General features: G+C 38.7%; 1 protein-coding gene across 7 annotated transcripts in view; it reads left to right on the forward strand.

Moving 5' to 3' along the window:
• LOC129689107 (cytosolic beta-glucosidase) overlaps positions 1–23,377 on the forward strand; it is a 139,874-nt gene that overhangs the window by 17,488 nt on the left and 99,009 nt on the right. For all 7 annotated transcript variants that reach the window (XM_055624266.1, XM_055624268.1, XM_055624270.1 and 4 more), the window contains exon 2: positions 22,704–22,931. In XM_055624266.1, coding sequence (XP_055480241.1) covers positions 22,704–22,931 — 228 coding nt within the window. The remainder of the gene's footprint in view (positions 1–22,703; positions 22,932–23,377) is intronic.

Below are 23,377 nucleotides of genomic sequence, written 5' to 3' on the forward strand. Positions count from 1 at the left end.
CATCATCATCATCATCATCATCATCATCATCATCATCATCATCATCACAATCACTATCACCACCCTCTCACTATCCCTCATCATCATTCCCATCATCACCATAATTCCCATTGCATCACCATCACCACCATTGTCATCATCAGTGGAATGTTAGTTTGTGTCCTCTGAGAAGAGGTTACCAAGGTGATATTTCATAAGCAACAATTTTATTAGGGAGCAATGAAGGAAAACAAGAAAGGAGCCAGGAAAGATAGCATGCATGGAGGAGGGAGAGGATGAAGAAAGCAAGCCTGAGTGAGTAATTTAGACTACAGTGCTATAAAAAAAGGAAATTGCTATAGTTTCTGGGGGGTGGGCTGTTGATCTAAAGTCACCTATTGGCAGGGTCTTATATCTTACACTAACAGCTCTGCTTTAGTTGGCCTTCTACAACTAGTATTGGCTGAGACCAACCCACAGATATGTGGACTCAATGTAAATGCCGTGATTTTTCATAAGCTCATGGCTAGTGCTTTGGTCAGTGTGGAGCCCAGAGTTCTACGAAATGTGTACTTACCTATGTCACAGAGAGGATTTCAAAAGAACTTCCTGTTTTATATTTTATTTACATTTAACTGAGATTACTTAGCATTTGGAGGAAGAGATACAAAAAATACTAGAACATATTTCCCTCTGCTTGAGTAACACAAGTCGTGGTTTCCCCGAGCCTTACTAGTACTTGTGCATCTCTTTGCTTTGCTTGACTGTTCTTATATGACTGTGCTAGTACTGCATGTGGACCTTTCCATGAAAAGTTTTATTTCTCTGCTACAACTTCAGTTTCTATTTAGAAACCTGATTTGATTAGAGTGTGAAAGTTTAAGTGTTTGTAACAGGATTCAATTAAAATAGGTCATTCTTGGGGCTCTGAAAATGGTAACTGGCCCTGGGCAAATTGGAGCGAAAGTTATAAAATTCAATTGGATGCATCACAACATTTAACATCTTTAAGGAAGACATTTTGCCTAATAGATTCAATTTAGAAATATTTAGTGTAGGTCACCAGCTTAAGCACCTAAAAATGTGTGTGTTTGTTTGTTCTTCTGCTTAGTTATAACTAGGATCAGGACACCTGGGCTTTGATTGACAAAATAAACAATTTGTGGTGGGACCTTGAAGAAAGTCAGTTAGTTCCTGTGACTTTATCAGTAGGTTAAAAAGGAGACTGTAATATTGGAGAATAATGTGCTTAGCGATGTTTGCACAAAGGATGCTTTGTCATTGTAAAGTATTATTGAATATTTATGGTCTAGCAGACTGAGCCAAATGGCCAGAGGAAAAAAACAGTCAGATTTATGTAAACCTTGTTCAGTGTTCCTGATTCTTCAAGATGGGTGCTCTCTCTATGTGAGTGAATAAATAGACGATATAAACATTATTTTAAATCTTGAAGGAACATCAATATCATATGGGGTGTTAGCCAGTGCACCTGACCTATGCCATCGAAATAAAATGTCCTTCTTTGGATAATGATTTCTATCTCATAAGTATTTTTAAAGCCCAAGGCAATGATGGTAAGTGATGTTTTCTTTGAGTTTTCTGTCTACAAATAAACTTAAATGATATCTTTACCTAAAACCCACAAGAAATTATTTGCTCTCATCTACAGGCTTCCTCTGAGTGTTCTCAGGCTAAAACTGCATATCCTGTCTTTAAAAAGTGTTTTACTTATACCATAATTATAAGTATTATACTTTTATATTATTACTATTGTAAGTAGCAGTATTCTAATTACTTTATTGGGAGAAATATGAATTTAAAATAAATAATAATAATAACAATGATAACAACAACAATAAGAATAGTGCCTTAGGATGTAATGGATCTTTCAGAGTCATGAGCGCAGATGTTGAGAATACAAGTAGGTGAGAGGAGATAAGAGGAGCATAAGTGATTTGCTTAGATTGGGTCACTGGTAATCCAAATGGCTTCAGCCGAGGAATTCATGGAACCTGACAATGGGCTAGAAGGAACTTGCTGTGATGTTTCTTGTGTCCTCTCTCTTCTAATTAAGTCTGTATATACAGACCTGGAGCCCCGTCTGTACCAAGTGCAGAGCTATGTGTAGGATAGTGACTGCTGCTCTCCTTAGGGAATAGGCTGTGACTCAGCCTATTGACTCAACCCAACTGCTTCAAGTTGGGCTACTGATTTCAATGATCCATTGGTCCTGAAAAGTATTTTTATTCTGTGAGACAAAAATGATACCACAATTGCCTAATATAGACTACCAAATGCATTTTAACATTTTGCCAAGTTGTAAATCTATTGTGAATCTAATAAAAGACTTAAACACTCATATACACATACACACACCAAGTAGAAAAAGCTTGTTGTGATGATAATGGCAGAAAAATAACAACAATAGCTGCCCTTAAATATAACTGCCAGCTATTGTATCAGACATTTCATACCATCCCTACAAAATCTTACAAGGAAAATATAATTGCTCCTTGTACAGAAATTGATATAGATTCCAAGAACTTAAATGATCTAGAATGAATTGTATGTAGGAGTTATAACTGCACATTCCTGTTTAGACGAACCAGGAATTCTTATTCTCTTAGTTGGGGGGATTCAGAATCCTTTCTGGTGTAATAATTAGCATGAGCCATCTCTGTTTATGTCAGTCTCCTCAGATATTCACCCCTCCCCCCGCCTGCCTTTCATGTTTCTCTTGGGAAATGGGAGCTAGGTTTAAATCCAGAGTTGTGCCTTATATGTGGAGAATCCCAGCACTTCATAAATGAACCAACTGTCAGATGGCACACTAGGGAAGACAGAGGCAGGCAGAGGCAGGCAGAGGCAGGCAGAGGCAGGCAGAGGCAGGCAGAGGCAGGCAGAGGCAGGCAGATCTTTGTGGCTTCAAGACCAGCATGATATACAAATTGAGTCCTAGACAGACAAGGCTATTAGAGAAACCCTGACCCCAAAATGATATCAAAATTTAAAAAAAAAAAAGAAAGAAAAAGAAAAAAGAAAAGAAGAAACAATTGCCCCTTATTGCTATAGTTTTTCAGACAAAAAAACCCAAACCCAACCTCCCGACTCGAGCCAAGCAAACAATAAAAAATGCTATTAGCCTGTCTTATGACTGTCAAATTTATTTAAGTACCCCAGAAAGCATATGTCAAAATTAAATCATTTAAAACAAGATGCTCATATTTTACTGAACCAACCCACCCACAAAACTTACCCAAGGTTGTTGCCTACAAGATATACAGGGACAAAGATGGAGCAGAGATTGAGAGAATGGCCAACTAATGACTGGCCCAACTTGAGACCCATCCCATGGAAGAGAGCAAACCTGACACTATGAATGATACTCTGCTATGCTTACAGACAGGAACCTAGCATAACTGTCCTCTGAGGGACTCCACCCAGCAGCTGATAGAAACAGATGAAGAGACTCAGAGCCCAAAATCAGGCACAGTTTGGGGGGGTGTCCTGTGGAAGAGTGGGGGAAAGAATTGAGGGAGTCTGAGGGGTCAAAGACACTACAAGAAGACCCACAGAGTCAGCTCTTCTAAGTCCATGGGGCTCACAGAAACTGAACCACCAACCAAAGAGCATGCATAGGCTGAACCTGAGCCATCTGCACATATGTAGTGGAGTTGCAGCTTATTCTTCATGTGGATCCCCTAACAACTGGAGCAGGATGGGAGGGGCTATCTCTGAGTCTGTTGCCTAACTTTGGATCCCTTTCCTCTAGCTGGGCTTTCTTGTCTGGCCTCAGTGGGAGAGGATGCTCTTAGTTCTGCTGCAAGTTGATGTGCTGGGAAGGCTTGGAAACAAGTGGGCTTTCACTTTCCTGAGAAGAAATGAGAGAGGAGGAAGGGGACAGGGTGTGAGTGAAGGGGAAACTGGGAGGAAAGAAGGAAGGGTGGTTGCAAATGAGATGTAAAGTGAATAAACAAATTAATTAATTAAAATATTAATCTCATTTGCCCAATTCCTACAACAGATTCAGAGTCAAAGTTTGGGTTTAATTGTATTATGCAAGGAAAATCCATGATTTCTGGCTGATAAGATAATACTTTCACATTTTTGGAGTTGATTTGTTTTTGGAATTGGGCCAGGGAAGTTCCCAGGAGTTGCGGTTTCTAATAGTGTTTCATGTTTTTTCTGATGTCAGCAAGAAGCTGCAGCTCACTAGCACTTTGTACTTTTGAAGTAGCAGAAGAGGAAAGAGTTAAAGGGTTTAATTGAGTTTTGTGGAGGGCAGCAGAGGGTTGAATGTAGAGCACCTTTTGCACTTTAAACATTGATCTTTGCTCCTTGTGAAGTTATATAAAAAGAAAGAGGAGTCTCCCTCCATACCCCCTCATATCTGCATTATTATTTTTTCCAAGACACCATTTCTCTATGTAGTTTTGGCTGGCCTGGACTTGCTTTGTATACTAGACTGGCCTCAAACTCACAGATTCACCTGCTTCTGTCTCCCAAGTGATGAGATTACAGGTGTGTGCCACCATGCCCAATAGTTGTTAGTTGTTTTTTGTTTGTTTGTTTGTTTATTTTATTTTGTTTTGTTTTTAAAGAAATAAAATAAAGGCCATTGGAAAAAAAAAACATTTGCTGCTCTTTGGGAGAAGATTTATATTGTACTTGGAGTATTTTACTTGCCTCCAAGCTCTGGAGCAGATTATATGATCCTGTCCAAGTGTGGAGAGGTCAGAGACAGAGAAGTACCAACTCTAGAGGAAACCAGGTGTGTGAGCAGGATGCAGCGGGCATATGTAAGAGGTCTGGTTGGTTCCCAATGCATCCAGGAATATTCTTCTTGACTCCTCAAGCTAGGTAAGAGGATGTTCTTTGAAGGACTAGAGAGATGTTCACAATACCTACGACAATTATATACTGCTTCCCTTTAGTTAGCTTATGGACTCTAGTTGAGCATCTAGTAAATTCACTGTGTCAATTAGGAAGGCCACAAATGATGAACACTCTCCTTTTTTAGATGAGGAAACTGAGATAAAGGTGGTTGAATTAATTTCCTAGAGTTATAGAGGTAGTAACTCATAGACTTAATATATAGAAAACAGTAACTGAAAGGGCACAGAGAGGGCTTTGCTCAGTCATACATGGCTTAGAATTTTAGCTAGCTCTATGACCATTTTCAAGTCCTTGAACTCAAGGAAACTCCGGCTTCCTCATATTTTAAAAGAGGGGATGGAATCATTATTACTTATAAAGCATAAAAATTGTTTAGAAAAGTGCATGCCTATTGGATATATGTTACCATTATCCTAGAGTTTCCCCTACTCTGCCATTCTATCCTTCCAAATGTGGCTTTGATTAGCAAAACAGCAATCAGAACTTGAAGCCAGAGTAGGGGAAAACAGTGTCTTACTTGATGGAAGGAAGAGGGTGAGTTCTTTGCAAAGACATAGGGAAAAGTCTCTGACTACATAATCTCATCCTGTACATAAATAACTGAATGCAGAGACTTAACTGAAACTTAAAAGAATAATTATGGGAGATCTGCATAGACAAAAGCACTTAAGACAAAGAGCTGCATGTATTATACAGGACTAATGGAAATGACAAAGAAGCCACAGAAGTCTTTGGAGTTAAGAACTTCCAACCTCAGAAAGCAATGCCGAGTGCAGGGGTGGAGGCCAGAAGGTTTGGTTGAATCGGTTTGAAACATTTCCTCTCACTACTTACCTTCTTAAGAATCTATTACTCCTCTGAGTTGGTTAATTAGCTGTTGTGATTTTTAATCATGATTGCAACCCTAGGGATGCAAAACCACCTGGGATACATCTATGGCTCTGTCTGTGAGTGTGTTCCCAGGGAGAAGTGACTGAATGTAGGCAGCCCCGCTGCATGAACTGGGCCAAGTTCAACAGGAGAAAGCAACTAGAGGATTTACCTTCAGGATTTATCTCTTTCTGATTCCTGACTTTGAGTACAATGTCGCCGGCTGCCTCAAATAACAGTTGTGTTCTGTTATTTCTGACACTGATATAGTAACAGGTAAGGCTCTCAGGACACAATCATAAATGGAACCTTGTTTGTTTATTTTTTTTTCCCCAATGTCCTTGCACCCTGGAAAACACAGTTGGGCATTATTCTTTTGTTTCCTTGGTCCTATTGGGTCTATAATGAAACTATCCAGACACGCTCTCTGCTCTTCCCTACTCTGGACCCTGGAAGGGCCCCAGATGTGGGTGGGACCGGGCTTCCGGCTGTACTGCAAGGTCTGTTTGGATTTGATGGGTGAGGATCACTAACAAAATGGGAGAGTAGAGTGGGAAGAGAGATCAACCAATGTGTCTGGGCTTCAGTTTCCACCTTTCTGACTGCTTGGTTTGGCAGGGCCATCTTCTGAAGGCCTCTTTTGTCAAACAGGCAACCAATGGCAGACTGCAATTTTCTGAAGGTGTTGGAAACCAGTTCTGCCCTGAGCCCTTTCGTCTGCATAATGACTTCCTACTTGACAAGGTGCCCTTGTTACTTTCAGCAAACTCTTGGAAATGGTCTGTCTCTCCTACTCCTGTTCACTCCTTTTTCTCCTCCCCATTTCCCTTCCTTCCCTTTCTGCCATTCCCCCCACTTTTTATGAAACTCTTCTTGATTATCCAGCTAGAGTGCCATCTGTTTCCTTCTGGAACCTTGGCTGAGAAATGAGGCAAAAGATCAATTCCTGCTTTAGGATTTAAAATAACCAAACCACAAATAGTTAAAACTCCAAATCAAATTTAGGGTTAAGCTTCCTTTAGTGCCTTTGGAGGAAGGCTCCCTGTCCTTTTTATTTTGGATTGCAGGGTATGGTTTCAAACATTGCTGAAGGTGAGATAGCAAGGAAGGAGTATTTTATGTTGGCATCATACTCATGTCCTGTCAAGATGACCCTTCTCTTTTAGACATTTTTGTGGTCTAAGGTTGGGGGACCATTCTAATTCCTGAGATGCACATTGAACTATTTTCTCAACCCTGTACTTTCTCTGTCCATCGGAATCTAGTCACCTACAAAAAATAGTTACAAAACATAGCTCTGACCGATTACTGGTTTCCACAAATGCTACCATATCTTGAAGCAGTTTTCTTTGAAGGTGCTATTGAGCTTTTTCTATAGAGAATTGATCATTGCAGATTTAGACTTGTCACACAAATCCTATTTGGGGATTCTTACAAAAGGGTTGGTTTTGGTAGCTCATGCTGGTTATACAGACATTCTAAGAGGTGAAGGAAAGAACATTTTCATGAATTTGAGGCCACCCTGGGCTGCATAGTGAATTTGAGGCTGGCCTTGTATCCATATCAAAATAGTATTTTTAAAAAATCTAAAAAATTGAGACAACAAAGTGATCCCTAAAGGGGAAGAGCAGGTGAAAACACATAGAGAATTTGGTATCATCAGAAGAGAAGGCAAAATGTGTAAGCAGCATGCAAAAGTTAGGGCAGTGACATGGATAAGTCCTTCATGGTTACAGAAGAGACCAGTCCTGCCGATACCTTTATCTCAGACTTCTGGTTTTTTGCACAGTGGTAACATAAATTTCAGTTATGTTAAGCCAATTTGGTCATGATTTCTTACATTGGCTCCAGAATATAAATGCAAAATCATTTTGCTATCTTGGGCATTCCTAGACAGGTGTTGTGACATGACCATGCCTGTTTCATTGCCTCGGTCCATTGTCAAGTCTGAAATGAAAGCACAATGTCTCCGTATACAGGTTCTGTTTATACAGGGGCCCTGACTCAGCTGCAGCCTCTCTCCACTTACAGTTCTTTCCTGTCCTTCTCTTTACGTTTTTTCCCTTTCCCCTTTTTGGATCTGAATTCCTTTGTCAGAAGTTCAGCCTCTGATTCATCACTTCTCTAAAACTAAGGGAAATATGACTTTAGGGGATACATTTGAACTCTGGACTTACTTGTGATTGCAGTTTATAACAAAATTGCGCAGACTGGGAGTCTTTTGCAGCCGAATTTGTTTCTTTGTAGTTCTAAGGGCTAAAAGTCCAAGATTCAAGGTGTTGGCAGATTTGCTTTTACCTGATGCTCCCTGCTTGGCTGGCAGATGGTTCTATTTGCTCTGTCCCCACACAACCTTTTCACAATTCATTGACCTTATTTTAAGTAATTAACTCCTTCCGAGCCTTACCTTCACATACAGGCATATGTTAAGCTATGGAGGATTAAGATTTCAATACACACATTTTGAAGGAATAGCATTTGGTTGTATAAATGTCTTTTGAAGTAGAGGATTGTTAACCATTTGCCTGACTTCTTTTAGACACTGGGCTCATGGCATGCTCCCATGACCGCGATGGAATTCCCTTCAAGAGAGCCACTTTCCAAACACCATCATCATCTCTAATCTTGACATGCATGTAATCAGTTGAGGAACTGAGGGGCCTCTTTTTGAATGTTTGCAACTGGGTCTGACACCACAGTTTTCTTATTGCTCTTGACTTTGCATTTGGTCCTCTGCTTTGGGGGAACGGGATTCTTTACGTCCATGTTTCTCAATGAAATACTCAGTTACTCTTTGTATCACTCCTCCTTTTCAAAGCTTATCTCAGTTCAATAAAAGAAAATTTATTCAAAAGTTTCATGCAGTTACTGTTAAGTAGAAGACCAAAGAAGATTGGAGAATAGGAAGGAAGAAAGCACATTAAACCATCTAATTTACACTGCCTTTAATTTACTAGCCTACTAATTACTAACTCTGAGCTCACAAACACCTATCTTAATTTCATCAATTTTAGTGATAGTATTTTTTAAAATTAAGAACATTGTAAATAGTCTTTGATTATAGCTATGTGCATATCTGTGCTTGTATATGTGTCTTGAGCTCATAGAAGGGAAAAGACATCTTAGGTGAATAGTCTCCTCATCCAATCTTTGCTTACAAAATATTTGAGAAGAGTTTGAGACATTATATTTCATGAAGTAAGGCTTGTTTTGTAGGTGGTTATCTGTACTTCAGAGATATAAGCTTAGGGACAAAACTGGCACCCTTCCTAATCTGTTAGGTTCCACAATGACATGAAACAATGATGACTGAGCTTGTATCTTTCAGGAGCAAATTGATTTCTGCTGGCATGCTAGAGTCTGCTCTTGGGAAGACTGAATAACTTCATTTCTTAGCAAAAACACCTTGACGGGTACTGCTGGTCTAGAAAAACTCTTGTTTATGAAGGTTCTTGAATTGCTGGGTTGACTTGTTCAAAGGAAGCCCATTGGCTGTTCAGTTTTCAAGTCGGTTACCTAATTAGTAATGGGAACAGGGGCTGTCTCAGACATGAGCTCAGTGGCTGGCTCTTTCTTTGATCACCTCCTCCTGGGGGATGCAGCCTTACCAGGCTACAGAGGAAGATGATACAGCCAACCTTGATGAGACCTGATAGGCTAAGGTCAGATGGAAGGGGAGGAGGACCTCTCCTAGCAGTGGACTTGGGGAGGGGCATGGGAGAAGAGGGAGGGTGGGTGAGACTATGAGGAGACAAGGGAGAGGGCTGCAGCAGGGATACAAAGTGAATAAACTGTAATAAATAAATACATAAATAAAATTATATTAAAAAAAAGAAATAGTGGGTTGATTGAGCAAGTGTGGTGTGGTGTCTTGGAATCTCCCAGCAACAGTGTGAGACACAGACAAACCCTATTTCTCCTTCAAAGTAGCGACTTCTAAAAGTCTGTAGACTAAGCTCTCCAATTGGAGAGAACTCCATCTTACTTAGGTGATTTGTGTGCATGTACAGTATGTGTGTGGTTTATTTGTATGCTTGTTTGGGGGGTGTATATGCCTGTGTGTACAGGGTGAGTCAGCCAGCGGTGGGCCTTGGGTGTCCTGCTCTGTCACTCTCCACCTTACTGAGAAAATATCTCTCACTGAACCAGCAACATTTTTTTTTTCCTAAGCTGGCTGGTAAGCTTGCTTTTTCACACAGATCCCTGGATGTGAGCTCAGGGCCTGATACCCTGATATTCTGTGTAGCAAGGGCTCTTCTTACCCACGCAGTCATCACCCCAGACTGTATTTACTTTTGAGACAAAGTCTTTCTATGTAGTCCTGCCTGAAACTTGTACCCAGTGGTGTAGCCCAAGCTCGGCCAGAAATCCTTGCCATGCCCCTGCCTCAGCCTCCCCAGTGCTGAGGTTACAAGTGTCAGTCACCAGAAACTTCATACTAATGCAGATATCTCTCCACAGTCATTGGTTTTCAAGCTTTTACACATTTGCTTAAGGCAGTTTCTGGTTACATTTTCTTTAAAAGCATTTGTCTTAGTTTATTTTTTAATTTAATTTATATGTTTATTGATTACAATCTACTCACTTTGTATCCCCCCTGCAGTCCCCTCCCTCATCTCCTCCCAGTCCTACCTGCCCTCTCTCTTATCCCTCTATCTATGCCCTTTTCCTGATAGGAGAGGACCTCCTCCCCTTATTTAATGCACGATTTAGCTAGAACTTTAAATAGCTTTAACACTGTGATGTTAAATAGTGTTTTATTTACTGCTCTGAGTGGAAGAAGAAGCTGTCAAAGAAGGTGGTATACAGACTTACTATTTTTACTTGTTTTCCTTACTTTTACATTTCCTTTGTTCAGTTCTCTTTGCTTGTTATCATCTGTGACTCTTATTTGAAAATAGCTTGTTGCATACCAGTTTGATTTCATGTATGCAATTTTCATGTATTCGCTCCTGACACCCATACCCATGAGTGCACTCATGCAGGCTTACAGACACACACATACACATACACACAAGTAAAAACCACAAAGAATAACATAATCAAGTCTTCGGTGGTTTTTGTAAGACCCTCATATGTGTTACTGGAATTCTCAAAACATCACTGCATTTCAAGGTTCTGTTGTTAGATGCATGGAAGTTCTTGCCTTCTGTGTTGTTTTGATGGACCATATAACTCATACCAAACATCATGATATAATAAACTTAGTGGCCTTTGTATTTGTTATTAGATAGTCTTAATGTTAGTTAACCTACTTTATTTTTGTTAGTATTTGGTATATTTTCTCTTAATGTTTACCTTTGTTAAAGCTGAACTATTTATCAAAATTATAGTTTATTCACTACCATTGTTTCAACTTTGCTTGGGAGTTTCTTCTCTTATGTTTTCAGATGCCATAGATTCCTTTATATATATATATATATTTTTTTTTCCTTTAATATTTTCCTATTTAGAGAAGTGTTTCCTCATGAAGGTGCTGTTGGCATCATACTTAGCTATGCTCAAATTTATGGTACCTACTTTATTTTCGCAGGCCTCTTTATTACCTCTGCCACTAACTATCAGTAGCACTCCAGTTGTTGGGGGACCCAGAAGCCCATTTTTACATTAGCTTTGTCTTCTAGAGGTGCCACAGCATTCTGAACTACAAACAGTATTCATCAACGGAGACATATCCTTCTAATTTGTCTCCTTCAGTTGCTATCTTCGTTTCTCCAGTTTAACCTTTTGTTTTTATCTCTGTACTGTGTGCACCTAGCACTGCCTGGTGCAGTGAGCACTGACAGCTGCTCCACAACAAGAAAAGGGTTTTTATACCGCTTCTTCTCGTTCTCATCTGTGGCCCAAGGCCTGTGCATTTCAATTTTTTTCATTGCTTATTTTAGTAGTATTTACATCTGTGTTCCTTAATGACACATTTATAACTATTACTTAATTTTTAGTTGATTGTACAACATTAACTTCTTATTACACAAGATGGGTTTTGTTTGCTAGTTTATTTGCAAGCTCACTATATTACACTCACAAAGCCAACATCTCTGTTTTTCTAATTTGATTAAAGAACAAATTTTGTTTAAATTGTTGCTCCATTTTTACATCACTGTGCAAGCTGAGTCTCTAATGCTCTATGGTTACATTTTAAAAATAGGTTTTTGCCTTGTCTGAGAGTTGATTATTCTCTCCTGTTCCTGTTAGCTTCCTTTTGTGCAATCCTTTCAGTAATTCATTTCTTCCCTACCCGACAGAAATGCTGATTGCATCTCATTATTTTCAAACACATTGCATACTTTATCAATTTTATTTACCTTACTTTTAGAAACATCCCTTCTAGAACCGTCCATCCTCTTATAATATGATAGAGAAGTGTGTTCTGTGTGTTACGGTGCTTGGTCCTGTGACTGATCACACTTGTCCTTCAGGGTCATCTTGGGTTGCCAAGTCCTGCTTTTAGAATCAAGTAATGATTAATAATCACCACTTTGGAGTTTTACACAAAATAGTGTAATAGGCTTAAAGGATGTTGGTTTTAAAATTAAGCATTTTCTTTTGCAAGCTTATAGTGGCAATAGTTGGATTTCAGGCATATTTTCATGCTTAAACTAAATTTAATGCATACAAATATGACGATGACTTCTGCACATCCTTGAAGCAATAAAGCAGTAAATATGAACATTTCTATTTTGTGTGAAGGTTGACATGTGGAAAGCATTTGACCTAGCACATGGTATTGCCATATATCATTCTTATTACTGGAGAGACAGATGAATCAGAAAAATGTAGACTTTGCATGGACAAGATCTCAAAGCAAAGCAAGCAAGCATGTTAAAAAATTACCCTGGCCCTCTGTGTTCTTTGTATCATAGGTGTCCAGAGGAGGGAAATTTCCATGAGAAGAAGGTATATTCTTTTGTATTGGGGTGAAATGTTCTGTAGATATGTTAGATCCATTTAATTTTTTATATTATCTTTTTCATTTCTGTTTAGTTTTTTTGTCTGGATGAGTTGTCTTTTGGTCAGAGTTTGGTACTGATGTCTCCCACTATCAATGTGTGAGGGTCACCATGCCAGTTCAGCTTTAGTAGTATTACTTTTATAAACTTAAGATGCTCTTGAGTTTTACATATGATGTTAAGAATCGAAATGTCCTCTTGGTGGATTTTTTCTTTGGTATGTATATAGCATCCTTCCTTATCCTTTCCAATTATTTTTGGATTGAAGTCTATTTTATGAGATATTAAAATGGAGGCATCACCTTCCTTGGTTCATTTTCTTGGAATATCTTTTCCCATACTTTTACCCTGAGGTGATGTAAATCCTTGATGTTACAGTGTTTCTCTGAGATGCAGCAGAAGGATGTATTCTGTTTTCATATACATTTTGTTGTTTGTATCTTTTTGTTCCGGAATTGAACCCACTGATGTTGAGAGATATCAATGAATAGTGTTTGTTTATTTCTGTCAGTTATTTTGTTTATGGTGCAACTGTGTGTATATGTGTGTGTGTTTGTTTGTGTGTGTGTGCATGCATGTATGTGTGTGTGCAGGTTTTCCCTCTTTTAATTTGCATGTCTGAAATTATTTATTTCTGTGTTTTCTTGGCTGTGGTTAACTTCCTTATGTTGACGTTTTCTCTCTAGCACTTTCTGTAAGAGCTGTATCAGTAGATACTGCTTAAATTTGGTTTTATTGTGAAATTTCTTATTCTTTTTACCTATAGTGATTGAATGTTTTGATGCATGTACTATTCCAGGCTGGTGTCTGTGATCTCTTAAAGTTTGTAGAACATCTGTCCAGACTCTTCTGGCTTTTTAAGTCTTCATTGAGAAGTCAGGTGTTTTAGGCCTGACCTTTCATTACTTGATCCTTTTCCCTAGTAGCTTTTAATGTTTTTCTTTGTTTTGCACATTTAGTGTATTGATTATTATGTGATAAGAGGTATTTCTTTTCTGATTGGACCTTTGTAGGCATCTTCTTATTAGGTTAGAGAAATTTTCTTCTATGGCATTGTTGAAAGTATTTTCTGTCCCTTTGTCCTGGGTTTCATCTCTTTCCTCTAGTCAAATTATTTTAGATTTGGTCTTTTAATAGTGTCCCAGATTTCCTGAATGTGCTGTGTCAGGATCTTTTTAGAGTTAACATTTTCTTTGACTGAGGTATCCATTTCTTTAATTATATCTTCAATACCTGAGATTCTCTCTTGTATCCCTTATACTGTGTTGGTGAAGTTTGCCTTATACAAGTTGGTCCTAAATTTTTCATTTTCATATTTCCCTCAGTTTGGGTTTTCTATATTGGTTCTATTACACTTTCAAGTCTTGAGCTATTTCATTAATTTCCTTCTACTGTTTGTGTGTTCATAGATTTATTTCAGGGATTTATTCATTTCCTCTTTTTTTCATTATTGTACACAATTATTCTTTATTTGATATACAAACAATGAGATAATCCATGTTAAAAGACTCCTTTTAAAATTTTCATTTGAAAAGAAGGGGAGTTAGTAAGACCTGGAGAGGACAGGAGTTCCACAAAGAGAGCAACAGAACCAAAATATCTGGGCACAGGGATCTTTTCTGAGACTGTTTCTCCAACCAAGGACCAAGGTCCATTCATGGATATAACCTAGAACCCCTGCTCAGATGTAGCCCATGGCAGTTCAGTATCCAAGTGGGTTCCCTAGTAAGGGGAACAGGGACTGTCTCTGACATGAACTCAGTGGCTGGCTCTTTGACCACACCCACTGAGGGAGAAGCAGTCTTGCCAGGCCACAGAAGAGGACATTGCAGCCAGTCCTGATGAGACCTGAAATGCTAGGGTCAGATGGAAGGGGAGGAGGACCTTCCCCATCAGTGGACTTGGGGAGGGGCAGGGAGGAGATGAGGGAGGGAGGATGGGATTGGGAGGTGATGAGGGAAAGGGTTACAGCTGGGATACAAAGTGAATAAATGTAATTAATTTAAAAAAATACAAAAATAATTAAAAATTTTTTCATTTGGAAGTACTTTCCTGATAATATTTTTGCATGTGAATATCTTAGTTTTATAGGAAAGGGGACTTTTCTTATGCAGATTTTCTTTATACATTTGGAGTCATTGGTGAATTGGCAAAGCCAGTGACTTAGTGGGTGGATACAAATGTCTATTAAAAAAAAAAAAAGAATCAGAGTCATTTCTAGGGCTCTCTAGCCCTAGACTTTATCAACAGAATTAATTTACCCCACACCATAGACAACCTAGCTGCAGAATGAAGTGGGACCACATTTTACTTTATCTTGCCAAAATAATGGTATAAGTTCTGATGCCAGTGACTCAATCCACGATATTATAATGAAATAAAAATCAGTGCCTCTTGGTCCTAAACATAACCACAGTATTTTTATTAATCTAAATGGTGAAACTTATGACAGTCAGCATCTTGCTCATATTGATCTTGACAACTTCTAGAGATGGTGTGCATCTTCACTTCCTCTTTATAATGACCACGAAAGGATTGGTATCGGTTTGTCAACCCCAAGACCAAGTTCTCAACACAAAGGAGATTTATTTGCACAAAAGGGGCAAAGGGCAGGCAATAAAGATCAAGACATGAAATAGTAGATGATGGAGAAAGGGAAGGGAACAAGGAAGAGGGCGATTGGGTATGTATAGTGGGTGCAGAATGCAAACAGTGACTCTGGATAGACAGGAGACAGATGTGGTACATAGGAAATGAAAGTTTATAAAGGTAAAGGAGGCAACCCCATGTTAGGATGAGGTATTTAATTTTAATTGGGCATGTTATTAAGTCAGCTAAAGTGGGGGGTTAATTGCTTCAATCCTTTGATAGCTGGACCTTGATAGTTGGCCTCAGGATGGGAAAGTGGCCAAATAAAGGAATATAGACCTTGGTGGCTATCTTTTGGAATGCAATCTAACAGTTTAGCAAGGCAGAGGGAATGGGGGAGAAGGACAAGGCCTTCCAGAGCCATTTTTTGCCATGCCTGGGCTGCCTAGAGTCCATTCAGAGCTCTATTATATTCATGAAAGCTATTTGAAGGTCTTGTGTTGTGCTTCAGTTATTTATACTCTCAGGGCTTATTGTGGTAGGGTTGCTCATGCTAGTGGAGATGCGTTCTTCTGGTTGCTACTGCTTGTGTTTTATGTTTGCATCTAGGCACTGCAAAGTGGGAGGATGCTAATTCTAGGTGCTGGTATCTGTTCTTGACTATGTTGGGTGTGTCTTTTGTTTCTTGATTTCTGTTGCCCACTCTGGTTCTTAGGATGGTGTGATAGCCTGGTGTGTATTGCCTGGTTTGGAGTTCTTGTGGGATTCTTCTAGGTTTGGCCACTACTTTTTGGGTAAAAGTATTGGGAACTGATACTTGGAAATGGGGATGGGCAGGAGGTGGGGTGAGCTAAGGGAGACTACAGGAAGGTGGAAATCAGGGTTTTCCACCAGGAACTGCTTAGTCCCCTGGGAACGGGTGCAGAGAATCAGGGGAAGCCACAATAGGTAGTCTGCTCCAGACTGGGGGTGAGGCTGGAGGATTGGATTTAGAGGAGAGGAGGTGGAGTAAAGATCTAAAGCTCACCTTACTGCTTCCTGCCCTGCTTTTCTGGCAGACTTGGTTAGTGGGAGAGTCCTTATATTAAAAAAAAAAAAAAAAAGCCTTACTAAGTATGTGTTTTCTCTTTTAGGAAGAGACTGTTAAGATATTTTGCCTACTTTTCTATAGATGTTTTTTTTTTTTTTTTTTTTTATTGTGGACTTGTCATTTTGGGAAGTTTTTGTTTTTGTTTTTTTGACTTAGGTATTTGGAAATTCTTATTGGTTCAGATACATTTATCATTGTTTTATTCTCTAGACAAACTGACCTCTACAATTTTAAGAAATTATGTTATATATGGTGATTCCTGACTGGAAATCTAGATGATATTAACAACATGATTCCTGCTTTCAGGGTAATGATAACATAGTATGCTTTTTCTATTATGTCATTTTAATTATTTCATCTTTCTCTCTAAAGTGAATTTCCTCTGGATATTCTAAGGTTGAGTTTTATAGTTTTATTCAACATGATAATTTTTGCCTTTTCAAGTAGGTTGTTTAGACCCGTTCGTATTTAATAATATTATTGATGACACGGTTAGAGATCAATTGAATGTGTTACTATTTGTTTTTTACTTGTCCCATCTGTCTTTTATTTTTATCCTATGTTTTGAGTTTTTTATTCTTCATTTTATGATCCCATTTCAAATTTTTTTTTTTTTTGCAAACGTATTAGCTATAATTCCCTATGTTGTTACTTTAGTGTTTCTTTTAAGGATTTTTACAGTACATATATCCTGGTTTGTCACCATCAAATGATATTATACCACCTCATGTATAATCCAGACTTCTTATCTACAGTCAATGCCTATTTCTTCTCTTCTGGCTTTCACACTAATGTTGAAATGCAGTTTAAACCTACTTATGTTAAAACCCCCACAAAAGTTTGAACCATTATTCACTCATACTTTTAAATTACCCTTCTCACTTTGTCTTCTCACTTCCTGTGAGATTAATAATGAATTGAAAATATACTTCCTAATTTAATCCAAGAGTTACAGGTATTTAGAATATGGTTCAGGATCCATGGTCTACGGGGGAATATTAGTCTTCTTCATCATTAAAGGACAGGTGCGGTTTCAGACTGGACACATGGCAGTTATTGAGAACTGAATTATTATATCATCCAATCTGCAGCGTTCGTGTTAAAGCACTAGTAAGTGGGGTCTATTCTCTGTTTTAACCAAAGCTTCTATTTTAATTGTTAGTTCTCAATCCAGAGCTTAGTTTCTCATAGATCTATTATGTTTAGACATATCTTGTCTAGGAAGCATGTGTATAGAATTAGCTCGTCTTCATTGGGATATTTTTCTTCTATGCTATTATATATTAGATAATGTATAAAAAAATGTACCTTTTACCCTTTATACACTGTGTGGCATGGTGCACTCTTTGTTTATTGTTCTGAAACATTGCGACTAAGATCGGTATGGTCTAGTGGAAGGACTTGGACTTCAAAGATCTAGATATAAGTTGCACTCTTACTACTAATGACTGTGATATCAAAAAAGTGTCAGCGAAAGCAGTCCAACCCTTGTTGATCCATAAAATTGTACTGTTATAACTCATGAGCTATTATTAAAAATAAAGTTACCCAAACTTATAATCATAACTTATAGTAAAGTTAAGCTAATAAACATACAAAGTCATAATTTGTCTGTTACTGTTACCTATTATATGGAGATTATGTGGCTTCTTATACATGGAGAAATTTAAGGTGTGTGCTATTGTGCATCTCCCCAGTCCTTTTACATGCCACCACATAGGTTGCTTGAGCCCCAGACCTAAGTAAGTGGTAGAGCAAACATTAACAATACAGCTGGAAGGAAAGTCTTTCATATATGTGGCTGGTACATTGTGAGTAGCACAATAACACTGAGGAAGTAATAGTCTGCTGTGAAAAAAAATGTTTATTTAACTCAGGAGTGCTGGTGTCGTGGGCAAATAAGTCGAGTTCTGAAACCTCTTTCTGTTTTCCTTTGATTTTCTCTGTTTCTTCAACTAAAAGTATCAATCAATAGTCATGAGAGAACTCACAATTTTGTCAGGTTATAATCCTTGGATGGTAATAGATATAAGAATTTGACAAAATGAAAACATTCTATCAATATGAGTTGGTGACAAGGAACTTACTGTAAGGGCCATTGTGGATTATTATTTGTGAAGTGTATTCATAAATCTATTCATTATATGTTTCCATGTGTTTTAAAACACAGTCAGCAAAAAAAAAAATATTAGTTAGAAATACACTGGTTAAATTTTTTCAGATTAAGAGTGTTTGTTTATTAAACCAATCATCCAATCCATAAGAACAATAACTACAAAATTACATTTTCATGTTTGTGCCTGTTCTACAATAGAGTAAAACACCAGAAGTCTTTGCTCAGTTTTCTCTAAGTCCACAGATGGACATGACGGGGATGGTACTATGTCTCTGTATAGTTATTGGTATCTTGCCTTTGTAGGTACAGTCACTTTGGCTTTCGTCAGACTCACTTTTCAGTGCTTCTTTTATCTCTTTCTAATCACCTCCCATCATTTTTTAAATATATATAACCCATATCCTCCTTTTCCCAGGCTGGAAACCATAATTGATCCTTTTAGAGTTATTCACAAAATATGAGTCCATAGATGCTCAGTGAAGACCAGAGGGTTCTTATCACTGCTGTTTCTGACAATACTCCAGCCGTGAACATTTTCTTACGAAGAGGTTACGATAAATCATTTCAGGATTTTAAGAGAGATCATAGATTATATAATATTCATCCTGTATGACTTCTATATTTTTAAATAATTTTTATTTTTTATATTAATTACAGTTTATTCACTTTGTAACCCTGCTGTAGCCCCCTTCCTCATTCCTTCCCAATCCAATCCTCCCATCCTCATCTCCTCCCTGCCCCTTTCTAAGTCCACTGATAGGGGAGGACCTCCTCCCCTTCCATCTGACCCTAGCTTATCAGGTATCTTCAGGACTGGCTGCAGTGTCCTCTTCTGTGGCCTGGCAAGACTGCTTCTCCCTCAGTGGGTGTGGTCAAAGAGCCACCCACTGAGTTCATGTCAGAAATAGTCCTTGTTCCCCTTACTAGGGAAGCCCACTTGGATACTGAGCTACCATGGGCTACATCTGAGCAGGGGTTCTATGTTATATCCATACATGGTCCTTGGTTGGAGAAACAGTCTCATAAAAGACCTCTGTGCCCAGATATATTTGGTCCATGTGGCGCTCCTGTCCTCTCCAGTTCATACTAACTCCCCCTTCTTTTATATAATTCCATGCACTCTGTGCAAAGTTTGGTTATGGGTCTCAGCATCTGCTTTGATACACTGCTAGGTAGAGTCTTTCAGAGGCCCTCTGTGGTAGGCTCCTGTCCTGTTATTTGTTTTCTCCTACTTTCAGTGTCCATCCCATTTGACTTTCTAAGTGAGAATTGATCATCTTTTTTTTTTATACTTTAATCATTTTTTAAACATTTTTGAGAAGTTTACAGGGGAGTACTGTAGTTGCATCATCTCTATTCTTTGCCCCTCCTATTTCTCCCGATTCCTTGTTTTTATTTTTATTTATTTATTTTTATTTTTATTTTATTTTTTTTGAATTTTATTTTTTTCTAATCAGTTACATTTTATTAATTCTGTATCCCAGCCGTGTCCAGATCCCTCATTCCCTCCCAGTCCCTCCCTCCCTCCCTAGTCTGATGGGGAAAGGATAGGAGCTCCACAAGGACCAAATATATCTGGGCACAGGGTCTTTTCAGAGACTGACATTCAACCAAGGACCATGTATGGATATAACCTAGAACCTCTGCTCAGATGTAGCCTGTGGTAGCTCAGTAACCAATTGGTTTCCCATAGTGAGGGGAACAGGGACTATTTCTAACAGGAACTCAATGACTGGCTCTTTGGCCTCCCCACCCCCCAAGGAAGGAGCAGTCCTGTTAGGCCACAGAGGAGAGCTTTGCAGCCAGTCCTGAAGATACCTGATAAAACAGGATCAGATGAATGGGGAGGAGGTCCCCCCTATCAGTGGACTTGGAAAGGGGCACGGTGGAGAATTGATCATCTTACCCCAGGTCCTCTTTCTTGTTATCTTCTTTAGGTGTACAGATTTTAGTATGTTTATCCTATCTTATAGGTCTAGTACTAACTTATAAGGGAGTATATACCGTGTGTGTTTTTTCGGCCCCTGAGATACCTCACTCAGGATGATCTTTTCTAGATCCCACCATTTGCCTGCAAATGTCATGATTTCCTTGTTTTTAACTGCTGAGTAGTATTCCGTTGTGTAAAAGTAGCACAATTTCTGTATCCATTCCTCTGTTGACTGACATCTGGGTTCTTTCCAGGTTCTGCCTATTACAAATAAAACTGATACAAACATGGTTGAACATACGTCCTCGTTGTTTACTTGAGCATATTTTGTATATAAGCCTAGGAGTGGTATAGCTGGGTCTTGAGGAAGCACTATTCCTAAATGTCTGAGAAAGTGCCAGGTTGATTTCCAAAGTGGTTGCACAAGTTTACATTCCCTCCAGCAATGGAGGAGATTTCCCCTGTCTCTACAACCTCTCCAGCATGTATTGTCACTTGAGGTTTTTAGCTTAGCCATTCTGATGGGTGGAAGGTGAAATCTCAGGGTCATCTTGCTTTGCATCTCTTTGATGGCTAAGGATGTCAAGCAGTTCTTTAAGTGTTTCTCTGCCATTCGATATTCCTCTACAGAGAATTCTCGGTTTAGCTCCGTACCCCATTTTTAATTGGATTGCTTGATTTATTGCTTTTTAACTTCTTTAGTTCTTTATATATTCTGGATATCAGCCATCTGTCAGATATAGGGTTGGTGAAGATGCTTTTCCAGTCTGTAGGCTGTCGTTTTGTTCTGACAACAGTGTCTTTTGCTTTAGAGAAGCTTTTCAGTTTCATGAGGTCCCATTTATTGATTGTTATCTTAATTAGGGAGAAGCACCTAGGAAATAACCTTGAAGACCCTTGCATTTCACTGTAATTCCACTGCACTTTTTCCTTCAAATGTAAGCACAAGCCTAAATCTACCATTCCTAGATAATACTGCTAGATCCAGGCTTTATAGCTTGTTTTACATACCTTTAAATATACAAAACTTAACAGTCCTGCTATGTATGTTCTTAAATCCATAAAGTTCCTAGTTTATATCAGTTTTAGGTTTATAAAATTACCAAGCAGAAAGAAAACTCCTCTGACTTTAGCTCACAACTGGATAATAATTTTTCATTTGTCTTTCCTGCATTTCTGTGAAGGCCATGTCCTTTACACTGGTGTTTTTTTTTTTTATGGTGAAAAACATTCATTTTAGAAAATAGATATATAGTATTTACTATCATAGAACAACAAAAAACAGCTGTGTAGAATTTTTGTGGTGGACAAAATTCCGTACAGTCATAATAAGAAAGAGAAAGTCATCACAGAAGGGAAAAAAGTATCACCCAAATATTTTCCATTAACGATTATACTACATATGAATACATACAGTTACTCCTTAAATAAAACCAACTATTTGTGCTATAACAAATTGTTAAAAATAACATTTTAAAATTTTAATTTTTTTCAGTTTATTCATTATATATCCCTATTGAAGTCCCTTCCCTCAATTCCTCCCAGTCCTACCCGCTCTCCTTTTTCCCCTCTATCCCTTTCTCTAGTCCACTGAAAGGGGGAGTTCTCCTCCTCTGCCATCTGCACATAAATCGGCAGTTTTACAACTGGTAATTGAAATTGGTAAGTTCCTCAGCAGTGTGGAGAGGGGTGTAGTCTTCCCAAGTATCTCTTTCACTAGGCATGGTACTTGATGCAAAACATCTGTTGAATTTATACAAGTACAAACAAAGGCATTTCAAATACAGTATCAACAGTGAAAACTCTTTTTGTCTTCCCACAAAGAACAGGCTGGACCATTAAAGAACTCCCTCTTAGAGAAACAGAGCAGGGATTCAAATGTAGCCAGCAGAGGTATGGTCTTCAGACTGATAGGATAGGACAAGATCGTCTGTCGCCACCAGGAGTAATGTTTTCAAGGCAGCAGTGCTTGCCACTCCAACATTCATAAGCTGAGGACTGCCTCTGTTTACCTCCCGAGAGCCCTTTGGATAATGAACCATGAAAGCTTGCTATGCCACAGCACTATGCAATACGTTTTCATTTGCTACTAGTCAGCTTCAGGGATCAAGGACAGTTAAACACACAACGCATTCATGCATGTTATTTTAAAGACACATTTTGAAGTTATAAATATGGTACATTGAGTTAATGAGGTACGTTCTTTTGGTGACAAATATTTACATTCCACGTATGCCTCTTAATGTCAAGCCTGTACCCGTTTCATTTCCTTCCTCTTCTCAGGAGGCTGGGATGCAGATGGAAGAGGCCCTTGTGTCTGGGACACATTCACCCATCAGGGAGGCGAGCGAGTGTTTGAGAACCAGACCGGCGATGTAGCTTGTGGCAGCTACACTCTGTGGGAAGAAGATTTGAAATGTATCAAACAGCTTGGATTGACTCATTACCGCTTCTCTCTTTCCTGGTCACGTCTGTTACCTGATGGGACGACAGGTTTCGTCAACCAGAAAGGCAAGTGTTTCTTAAAAATAGAAGGTTGCGGCTTTAATTCAAGGTTATTGCTGCAGTCTGGCATAATTAATCCAGCATGCTGTTCCACAGGGTAGCTTTGAAATTGCAAGTTTTCAGAGTGATTATAGGATAAAATTTTTGAAATGGGTTTGCAACAGCTTTCTCAGTAATATTTTGGTTTTCCTGGGCAGCTGAGCTCCTCTTTGGACGAATGAGGGATATGTGGGTATGAAGAAGGCTGGAATAAGGGTTTTATTTATGTAAGATATTTTCTCAGTGAAGGTCAGTTTCCAAAATCTGCTGTATTAAACTATTTTTTTTTAAAGTTGTGTCATCCATGAGGAATCATGAAAGCCCCGAAGAACCTGAAAGGTTAAGGGATTTCAGCTGCACTGATCTCCCAGTGTCAATATAGAGGTTAGTTTCATGTCTCTAGAGCTCACTTA

This window comes from Psammomys obesus, unplaced genomic scaffold, assembly GCF_907164565.1.
Source record: "Psammomys obesus unplaced genomic scaffold, mPsaObe1.curated_primary_1811, whole genome shotgun sequence".
Classification (NCBI taxonomy): Eukaryota; Metazoa; Chordata; class Mammalia; order Rodentia; family Muridae; genus Psammomys; species Psammomys obesus.